The sequence below is a fragment of the Sarcophilus harrisii genome, chromosome X (assembly GCF_902635505.1).
Source record: "Sarcophilus harrisii chromosome X, mSarHar1.11, whole genome shotgun sequence".
NCBI lineage: Eukaryota > Metazoa > Chordata > Mammalia > Dasyuromorphia > Dasyuridae > Sarcophilus > Sarcophilus harrisii.
This window is the reverse complement of record NC_045432.1, coordinates 60852249-60863301: the sequence shown is the minus strand read 5'-3', so window position 1 is coordinate 60863301 and position 11053 is coordinate 60852249. Positions and strand designations below refer to the sequence as shown.

The following is an 11053-nucleotide window of genomic DNA, read 5'->3' as shown; positions in this document are numbered from 1 at the left end:
TTAAATTTAAATACGGCAAGGTGACAGAAAATATGGACTCTCACCGTTGTATATAAAATGAAAAGCAAAAGCTTGCTGGAAAGCCAATTACTATCTCTTTTAAAATGATTATTATAATTTCTTGGACACCACCAGAGAACTTTCTGGTCTGGGATCAACTACATGGATGGGCAGAGTTTTTTGAGGAGTAGAGAAAACACAGTCAGACTTGTGATTTAGGAATATCACTTTGACAGCATAGCAGAGGATGGGCTGGACAGAGAAGCCAGGAGCCAGGGAGACCAAGTAGGCAGCCATTGCAATAATCAAAGAGGAAAAAGGTGCTGAGGGTCTGAGCTGGGGAGGGGAAGAAGCTATAGAGAGAAGGTAACAGGACATTTTGGAGGTAGAACAGACCAAATTTCAAAAATGACTGAATATGCTGAGTGAGTGGGGAGAAGCTGCTCAGAGACCGTGATGTCCGTGATGAGTGTGATCCCTGGGTGACTGGAAGTTTAGTGGTACCCTTGACAGAAAGAGCAAAGAAAATGCATGAATTCTCTGTTGCCCATGTTGGGTTGGAGACATCTAGGTCATCTAGGCAGCTGGTGAATCAATAGAAAACATTTACATGATCTTTCAATCTGTAATTCACATTTGGGCATTCCAGTTTGGTTCATTTAGTAGTGACGAGAAAATAAAGGTATGGGGATAGAGAGAGACACAGTACTTAGAGACCTTCCAAGTGACAAAATTCTACTTTGTAAAACATTACAAAAGAGCCTGAATTCTGACCACACTGATAAAAAAAAATAACAACTAGTATAGCATCGTATTTTATACAAAAGAACAATTGACTAGGCTAATTAATAGTACACGTAAAATTATGGGGAAATGTAATTATCTTCACAGAACAACATTTTGAAGCCTCCCTTCCATCCCATTCCTTGTTAGCAAAGGACATCCCTTCAAACTTTACCCCCCCCCAAAATAGGCCATTAACCAAGCACTCTCTCAAAGCCATTTTACTAACCCCTCTGTCCATTCTTCCTGTCTTTGCTCCAGAACCTGATAAAGCAAGCCTTTCCTCCTATCAAGGGTAGGCCCTCTATGTATGTTATGTACCCAAATCAACCCCTCTAAGTTCCATTCTGTCTCTCTCTTCTGGGGATCCTTTTGTATTGCCTATAAGCATGCTCCAAATCTCCCCCATGCTCAAAACAAATCAACAAACCCACCTTCCCTGAAGACTGGCATCCCCCCCTACAACTCTCATCTTCTACACTCTACCCTTCCACAGCTAAAAGATCAGGACAGCTACATAGGCAACCAATGATATCAATGGGACAGCCAATTCTCAAACCAGGAAATTCCCCTTATTGATGCAGGTTGGCATCTCTTCTGCTACTTAAGAATCTTAAGAGAACTGCATCACAAGACCATAGTTGTCTTGTTCCATCTCACATCCTGAACTCTGATCTTCCTGGCTCTTCATCCACCATTCTATACTCTCTCCACACTAACCCAACGCCTAGAAAATGCTGTCAATATGGCCACAATTCTCAATCCCTTCTGACCTTATCCTCCTCAATGGAAATAGTTTGGCATCCAAAGCCTTTCCCAGTCAGGCTTCAATCTAGTTTCTCCAGCTTCAACATTGACGTCTCTTTACTTTCTCACATTCCAAAATTCCATTTCCTTCTCCATGTCTGGAATGCCTTCCCTCCTCTGTAGGGCTGAGAATCTTAGGCTTCCTTCAAAGGCTAGCTCAAGTAGCCCCTTCCTACAGAAAGTTCACCTTCTCCCCAGGTTGCTTTATATTTGATTTGTTCATATTTAACATTTACTTAGCTACACGTTTACATGTCTCCTCCATGGAATGTCAGTTTTTTGAAGGCAAGAACTGATACCTCCTATCCCAGCACAATACTCGGCACATTCCAAAGATTTAATCAAGTGGTTGCTGAAGGAATTGCAGTAGCACTTATTTGCATTATTAATTAAAACTCGTATAATGTGAGCACCTCTTTATTAAAGGGGAACTGGAAGGACATACACTTGTCAATACTTCACCAGCAATTAGTTTGCATTAGTATGTGCATAGAGACATCTCTCTCTATGTATGTATGTATATGCATATACACAGATGTATGTATACAAGAATCTGTAAAATCTTTTTTTAATCTAAGGAATACCTTTATTTTTCCTTTTTAAATAATCTGAAGCAAAGCATCAATTATATGAACTGCTTACCTATGAAACTGAAATATTTCACTCTCTTTTACAAAATAACCAATTTCCTTAATATATTCAAGAGTCACTTTCAACAGGGATAAGTAAAAAAGTATTTCAAGGTTCCACAAAATAAAGCTTTAAGATATTTTGGTAGATCATACAAAATGAGAAAAGAGGTCAGAGACTAAGAACACACAAAAAATGAATAAAAGCCTTAACTGTAAAAACAAATTAGTTTACTTAAGAAAAAAATTACATATCCTAAATCTCAAATATTAAAAATATGATGCACAAAATTAGTCATGAGACAAATATACTTTTAAAAAAAAAATACAACCCACCAGCTCTATATCATGATTTCAGTCTTGACTTAAAATCATTAAGTATATACTTCTCTGTCAAGTTACATTGCTCTCCTTTCTTCAGACCTCAAAGATGTCCTATGATTTAATTAATTTTTATTTTAATAGAACATTTTCAAATAAGAATCTAAAGACAAATTACAATTCAGTGTGTGTGTGTGTGTGTGTGTGTTGAGTGGGGGGAGGTTTGTAGGTGCCTATGAAAGATAACAGCATCACCACTATTTAGAATGGCTGTGCAAGCCATGTTTAAGGAAAAATCCCATCAATTTTTATCAAAAGTAACAGTTGTTTAGAATTCTTTGTTGTAGATAAAAACTCAAAGCTGTTTTAAAAAAAGTAATGACTTAAGAAATGGATCCTGAACCCTTCCTCCTAGGTCAAATGGCATTTATGACATCTGAATTGAAATTCACCTTTTTGTTCTAAGGTGAGCAATGTCCAGACCCATTGTGGAATGCTCCTTCCCAACCTATATGATATCCCACCCAGCTTGTAATAACCACAGACCCGTCCCAGACGCTAAATATAAGACAATTAGGTAGAATAAGATAAAATCCTATTCCGTAATATTGCAAGGTTTTCTAAAGTTTAATATTTTTTATATTCGATTGGGTTATAAGAATAATGTTTTTTTAAAAGAAAAACATTTTTGAAAAAGATGTAGCAACAGAACTCTTTAAAAAGTAGAAGAGTTTTACCTAAACCCTATCAGCATGGCTCCCAAGAAAGGCTATGGCAAGTATTTAATTTTCAACAGTGTACATTAGGGTGCCACACTGATCAGGAGCTATTAATTTGCAATAGGTCTGGACATCACCATCCTGAAAACCAAAGGTTTTTTACCCCACAACACACACATACACACATGTATGTATGTGAATACACACACAGAGAAAGTAAGCTCTTTTAAAGTCAAGGGCTGTTAAAAAAAAAAAAAAAATGCTTAACTGACAAGCTCATACACAGCGCAGGGTCTACATTTTCCTGCAAAAAAACAAAAACAACAACAACAACAACAACAACAACAAAAACAAAACAAAAAACTGACATATAGGTGGATTACTATTTCTTATCCCTTCCCAAATTCCCCAGAAAACATTCAGTTGCTATATTTGGCACAGGGCAAATATATGGACAGTCATACTTTTACCAATGAATTCAAAATTTCTTCCCCTAACTCAAACTTCCAAAGGACACAGCAGATTCCTGTTGTGCAAGTCACTGATCAAAAATCTGTATTCAAAATATTCCTTTTTAATCAAATATTCTCAGAACGTGGCTCTAATGAATAATATGCCTGCCAAATCTGTCTTCATTTTGAAGGAAAATTAGCTCCTCAAAATAGGGTTTATCCACAACCACCATCAAATCCTTCTATTCATCATTAGCTATAGAAGAAAATTTAGTTGCTCGGCAATAAAACAAGGATCAAGACAACTCTTCTCTTAGTCTGCTTGTTAAACCAATGCTTATTATATGAGAAACCTAACCCACATACAATCTGACAAAGGAAGGCAGAGCATTACAACTACTCAGGTGTCTTGCAACCTTACTAGACATTATTTCACTGAAGCCTCACAACAATCCTCAAGTCAGCCAGGCAGATATCAACTGCATTTTGCAATTGATAACATTTCAGCAGAGAAGTTGTGATTTGCCCAAAGGTTCCTACTTGCTAAGAGTAAGCTGAACTAAAACCTATTTCATCCTATTCCTCACCTATCACCCTTTTTTCAATACACCGTGCTGGCTCTCCCTCACAGGGGTGCTCCTTACACCTATCCACCCAGAAAAGGATCATCATGCCACCAAACTTCTAGTCATTCACTGAAGGAAACGTTGCCAGCTCTAGTTCTGTACCTAAAAACCACAGGAGGCAACAATAGAATAATCTTCCACTTTAGCAATTCATGGAAAACATGGTTATCTAGAAAACCTTTCGAATAAAAGAAAATCAGCCACAAAAGAGCTCCAGAGAAGCAACGTTTCTGAAGGTCATTCCTACTGAATGTCATTTACCCAGATTCAACATTCTACGAAGAGTTAAGTCTTCCATTCAATCCGTTTAGTTAAAATGATAAACCTTACATGTAGCTCTGGGACTGGGAGAAGTATAATATTCCCTAGCTCCCAAAATCCAGCTACTGAGGTTTCTTTATTTCACTGATAAGCAGGAATCCAAGAAGTAAAGTAGGGCCTTCTCTTTTAGTTGCTGAACTCCATCATTAGGCTACTCAGGAATCTTCTCCTCTCAGGAAAAGCAGGACAAGGGGCCCTCTTGTCTTAGCTCTGAGGCCTTTCAAGGTAGTTCATTCTCCATTCTCTGAAAGACTCAAGAGCCAGTAGAAGCCAAGCCCGGCCCAAGAAGAAAAGCCAAGTGGAGGCAGGAAGAGAGAAGGAGAAAACCCAGATCCAAATTCAAAACAAAAATAGGAAGAGGCAACAAAAAGCATTTATAAAATCTCAATTTAAATATCACTAACAAAAAAGAGACACCTAACCTCCAACAAAAACACAGGCAATGACAACAGCATTAGAACAATACTCTGGGAGAATTGAAATGCTTTTTCCTCTGATGATTATTTACATAACATATATTAAAAGAATATTTCTCAGAATACAGCTTTTAATACCACTAAAAAAAAATGAACGGGAAAATGTGGAGCAGTGACATCAAATATACCACAGGTGAACAAATATGAAAGCTCCTAACTTTAATTCGGACTTTCCTTATAGGCATTTATTTTTACCTTTCACTTGAAAATTTTAAAAACAATTATTTGGATACCCAAACTAATGCCCATTTGAAATCAGGCTGTATTTAGACATGACAATGTCACAAACAAAGCTTATGCATTCAAAAGACACCCCTTGAGAGTAGAGGACAGGTAATTGGTTCAAAAAAGTTTACATCTAAAAAAGCTGTACATTTGCACAAATATAATTAAAAAAAAAAAAAACTCAGTCACTAAGGTGTACTCTTCGAACACCTGGTATACATAAACATTTCATTTCATAAATTTCCTGGTTGAAAAAAAAATAAGTTGAATTTACAGAATATGCTTTTTCTTACAGATGAAAAGTCATTGGAAACAATCCATACTTACATACAATATACATTTAACATATTCCCCAGAATGCATTTATAATCTCATATTCATACTCTCTAGGCAGGCAAGTAACAATTCGAGAAGCCTACAAAACCCTCAGCACAGCCCCTGCCAAACTCCATGGGTGACAAACTGTCTCCTTAAAGATCAATTGACCTTTGTCTCCCAAGGCTCAGCATTCTTGGTTGCTCAGATTTAAACCATCACTTAAGATAATATCTTTATAGCATCACCCTGAAAGGAGGTGAGAAGATCTCAGAAAGCACTTTAAAAAACAATAATCAAATACAAGACCCTTACTTAATATACGTCAATCTAAAGAGAGGGAGAGCTAGCTCCCACATCTAAGTTGAGAATCTGGTCTAAAGTCTTGATTGAAAAGAAAAGAGAACGTATGAAATCTGCAGTGTTACCTTAAAATAGCAGATCAGACTTAAATCTCTAAATAAATTTGAACTCACAATCTCTTTTTCTGACAGTACTGATTAAAAATTTGTGACTGAGAGACCTTCTTCCTCCTGTCTTGGAAAAAAATGTGCATGTATGAATAGATATATACATGTTTGTATGTGTGTCTACACACACACACACAAACATGTATTTTTCCATCTCAATTTTCTTATATACTCCTTCCATGCCTTCATTTTTTTCTGTTCTCTGAGATATCAACACGTAACTGAGAAATTCTTCAGATTGAAACGTGTGAAAAATGGAAGGAAAAAAAAAATACTACTACTCTGCTCCGGGATGACATTTGGGAGCATGGCTTTCACCAAGCAAATCCAAGAGCATCTCACAAAAATACAACTTTGACAAACTGTTTTTCAAAAGGCCGTCTAGCACACTTTGTACTGTATGCAGACCCCCCCCCCTCCCCAACCCTCGTCAGGTTCAAATAGTCTCCCAGTCACTTATCTACCTTTGATTTCACTTACAAGATATCATTAAGTAGTCTTCAGAAGTGCTCTTGCCATCATCATCATCTTCAGTTTTTATAGCAACTGCAGAACCAGGAATCACAGCTTCTGTATCTGAATTGGTTACAAGAACTTCCTCTGAGACTATTGTGGGAGAATCAGCTCCTGACACAGAATCCTGGACCACATGTTCCAAATGGCCTTCAGGACCAGTAACAAGGTCAGCCACAAAAATCTGGTCAGGTAATCTAACAGTTTCTGTTATTAAGTCAGAAGTCAAAATGTGATCACTAATATCTAAAATTTCTTCAATGGCAATATCAGCTTCCAGAACAGATTCAGGAACAAACACACCTTCTGTTACAAAATCATTTTCTGTGACGATATCAGGCCCTTGGATAACTTCAGATGCAAGGCCATGATCAAGATTTATCCCATCATCCGTGACAACATCAGAAACTAATAGAGCTTCAGGAACTGATACAAAAATATGGTCTCCGTCGATACGAGCAGTACCAGCCATTCCAGACACTATCAAACAATTGTGAATGAAAAAAAGGTTATTTACTCAATTACAGGTACTATACTTAATCTCACAAAAGATAGAAAATGCAAAAAATAAAAAATAAAAATAAAAAAGTAACTTGAATTGGCCAAGCATAAAATTTCTACCCTTAAAAAGAAATAACTGACAAGATAACTAAAATAAAATCTCACTAATTTGGAATTGGCAAAGGGGGGCAGGCGAGGAGCAGCAAGAGTTAGTGAAGGTTGAATCAAAAGATTTATTTTTTAAATGCAGTTACATTATTTTCCAAACATAGCAGTAAAAAACATATGAATGCTAACAGAACGCAGCAATTTGATGAAGAAAGTGCTATTTACAATAGATCTTCGTTATATAATGTATCCTAAATAGGAAGTACTTTTTAACATACAAGAATTTCTGGACCCAGAAATTAAAGGCATCTTTCATTTCTGGAGCCCCTGGTTACCAAACAAAACAATACAACCCCTAATTATTTTAAAGCCTTCCATTTCAAATAACACTCAAAATTCAAAAGAAGCATTTTGAACTTTACAATCTTAAGTCTGGCCTTGATAAAATGACCAAGATGATCAAGAAATAAAAAATGCCTTTACCGTCTAGGTCTGGTAATTCTTTCATGTCCATATCAAAAGTGAATTAGTGAATCAGCTTTAATGAGCTTTGGTTTTAAATGATTTGTTTTTTGAGCAGCATGGTCAATACCCCTTTTTACTATTAATATCCTAAATAAATACAACTTACAACAAAGTACTCTATATAACAAAGATATGTCCCTGAGGCACCTGGGGTGAGGAGGAGAAGGCTGCCTCACTCAGCTAGTTACATTTATTTTTTAAACACAGAGAAATCTAGTGGGTTAAAAGTTTCCCCCAAACTCTTTCCCATATGCATCATTTTCCATAACAAAAAGCAACTTATTGAGTGCTATTTCCTAATATTCATTATTACTACCATATTGGTCCGACTATAGGACACCCTCCTAAAATGCTCTTTAAATCGAAAAATATATAGAGGTATACATTGAAAAATAATACAAATCATAGGCCACACTCAGGTTTTATACAAGCCAGATTGGGGGAAGGGAAGAAAATTGGGGATGGGGTGGGGAGGGAAGTATGGCCTAGGTTCAGACCAAAATGGTAACTTACTGTTTAATTTAACAAGTTAGGAAGTGGCTAGTGGCCACCAATGGCACTTTGAACACCTAACTCCCAAAATCTCTTTTCAATTTCTAGCCCCTTCTTCCAAACAGTGGACCGCTCCAAAGCACTAGTGCTCCTGTAGGCCTTTAGTGTTTCTATACATTTCTAGAAGAGACCAACAATAAGAATTACACACACATACACACACACACACACATTTCATCATTAGTGAATCTGTATTAATGAAATTTTTAATTGTCTTTTAAATAACACAAGAAACACCCCTTTTCCTCACTGTTGGCAGTGTAATCACTATAATCCAATGCTTTTTCACAATTTGATAATTTCATCAGTGTAAGGATTGTCCTGCACTTACAGAAAGGTGAAGATCTCAACTCCAAGACTTAGTAGGTCTTCTAGAGTTGCCGTGGCCAATGTGGAGCCTCTCCAGGCTTAGCTAGACTGGTACTGGAACAACAGTCATGAGGGGTCGAACCGGAAGTCTTGACAATTTGGTAGGAGCTGCCAGAGTTTGTACTTTGGGGGGAGTGGGGGCAGAGGGGGCGGGTCGAGCAAATCCTTGCCAGGAGGAGGAAGCAGAAGAGGACTTCAGTGGCAAGGTGGAATAACTAGATGCAGGTAAAATCCTGTTATGACAAAGGTGGGGGGAGGAGTTTAGTTTTTGTAAATTACATTATTTAATCCTAAAAATGCAAGTCTTTAACATATAAGACTCGTTGGACCCCAAAGTTGAAAGCATATTTCATTTCTTGAGCCCTATGGCCTGAAAAAGTTGGTTTTAGGTTTTTTTTTTCTTTCTGAATTTTCAGAAGAAAAAAACCTAAAGAAAAAAGCACTCTTAGCTTAGTTAAAACCACTAAAAATCAAATTAGTTTGGGAAAAGGGGACCCCCTAGCCAAACCCTTCCCGGACTTTTTATTTTTATGACCTTTTATTTTTATAGTGCTTGCTTTTACATACATTATCTCATTTGACCCTGGAAAAATAAGGATCCTGGGAGGGAGTGGATAACAATGACGCCTGTGTTCCAAATTCATGCAGAGGCACAGGGAGAGGAAAGAGAAGTCCAAGGCCAGGGAGCACCAGTTTAAGTCAGCAAGAGAACCTGGAATCAGAAAGCAATGTGGAAGAAGTCTGGAGAAGGAGGCTCCAAACAGACTGTGAAGGGTTTTTAATGCTAACCCGGAGGCGACGTTTTACTCTAAAAGGAAGGTTCTTGGGGGGGGAGAGGTAGGGGGGAGACACAAAGAGACTTGGACTTCACAAAAATTCTTGTCATAGCTGTAAAGGGCCCAAATAAGAGGCAAGAAACCCATCAGGAAGCTACTAGAATAGTGTAGGCCAGGAATGATGAGGATATGAACTCAGGTAATAGCTCCATGAATGGGGAGAAGGGGCTGGTTACACTAGAAATGGTAGGGACACAAAGGACAAAACTGAGCAACTGACTGGATAGGAAGGGTCAGGAAGGAAAAAAACAGTGGAAATGACTATGAGGTTGAGAAGTTGGGAGACTAGAAGAACAGTGGTGCCCCTCATTAAAAAAAAAAAAAAGTTAGAAAAAAAGAGAATACTTGGAGGAAAGAAAATGAATTAAGTTTTATCAGCAGGATGAATTTGAGATGCTTATGGGAAATCCCACAGGAGAGGCCTATTTAACCAACTGCTACAGCAAGGTGGCTTAGATACATGGATTTAGAAATTACCTGCAGAGAGATAATAACCTATGGTGGTTGAATACAAGAGCCAGGAAATATAGAGATTAAAAAAAAAAGGCCCAGAAAAGAGCTCTGGGAAACACTTTGGGTGAGAGAATGATGAACCAGAAAAGGAGGCTTTCTTCTTTGAAAGAAGAATCAATAAGGGTCAAAAGCTTACAGAGATCAAGAAGGCTGAAGACGGAGAAAAAGCCAACTAGGTTTAACAATTAAGAGAATCTTGTCCAGTGGTTTTTCTACTAAATAATTCAATATTCTGACTTTCCTTTTTCTCCTTCCAAACGTGTCATACTTCCACCTAATTCTCCAATTAGTCACCCAACAGAAACAGGTCCAGGAGCTTTAGAGGAAAGGGTTACGTTTGTTTGTCTAAAAAAGCTTAAGTACAAAACCCACCAAGGACAAAATACTTCTTTTCACTGGCCAACTGGTTCTTTGTATCCCCAGAGCCTAACATTTGGGGGAAAGGGTTCTGACTTGATTTCATCAGTGCAGGAACTCCCTCTCTCCATCCATTCATCCATCCTTAGTGTAATATACCCAGAAGTCTGGGGGTATTGAGAGGGTCAGTGAACATGAGCTCTCACACTAGTAAGTCCAAGGACTCAAATCTTGACTCAAAGGCCAGCCCCTCTCTTACAGACTGCCTCTCTTAGTACTTTAAGAAAACAACATGGAAATTATCAAGATATTCTTTTTCCACAAATTAAAAAAAAAAGCCAACTTAAATCATGATACATCTGACTAAGTAAAGAATGAGCAGATGTATCACTGGGATCTCTTACACTGCAGAGCTGCACGTCAATAGGGGAAAAAAATTCCTCATTCTCTACCAGGGTAGGTCAGCAACTACTCAGAAACTTTTTGTCTAAGCCTGAGGCACTATGCAATTTAAGGGACTTGCTCAGGATCAACCTGCTGAATTGCCAGAGGTGTAGGCCTCTTACATCAAAGTTACTTGTTTATAGACCACGAGAGGCTAAGGAGGCAAGAAAAAAAGGCAAGCAAAAATGTTA

At 37.8% G+C, this 11053-nt stretch overlaps 1 protein-coding gene across 12 annotated transcripts in view; it reads right to left on the bottom strand.

Annotated features, from left to right (window-relative positions):
- The window catches only part of ZNF711 (zinc finger protein 711), an 89233-nt gene that overhangs the window by 16314 nt on the left and 61866 nt on the right, over positions 1 to 11053 (bottom strand). For 7 of the 12 annotated variants that reach the window (XM_031944879.1, XM_031944881.1, XM_031944871.1 and 4 more), the window contains one exon: positions 6625 to 7137. The exons of 2 other annotated variants lie outside the window; for them this stretch is intronic. In XM_031944879.1, the coding sequence (XP_031800739.1) occupies positions 6625 to 7137 (513 nt within the window). Of the gene's footprint in view, positions 1 to 6624; positions 7138 to 8304; positions 8464 to 8674; positions 8946 to 11053 lie in introns of all 12 variants that reach the window. 3 more of the 12 variants (XM_023507020.2, XM_031944875.1, XM_023507021.2) reach the window with 3 other exon arrangements.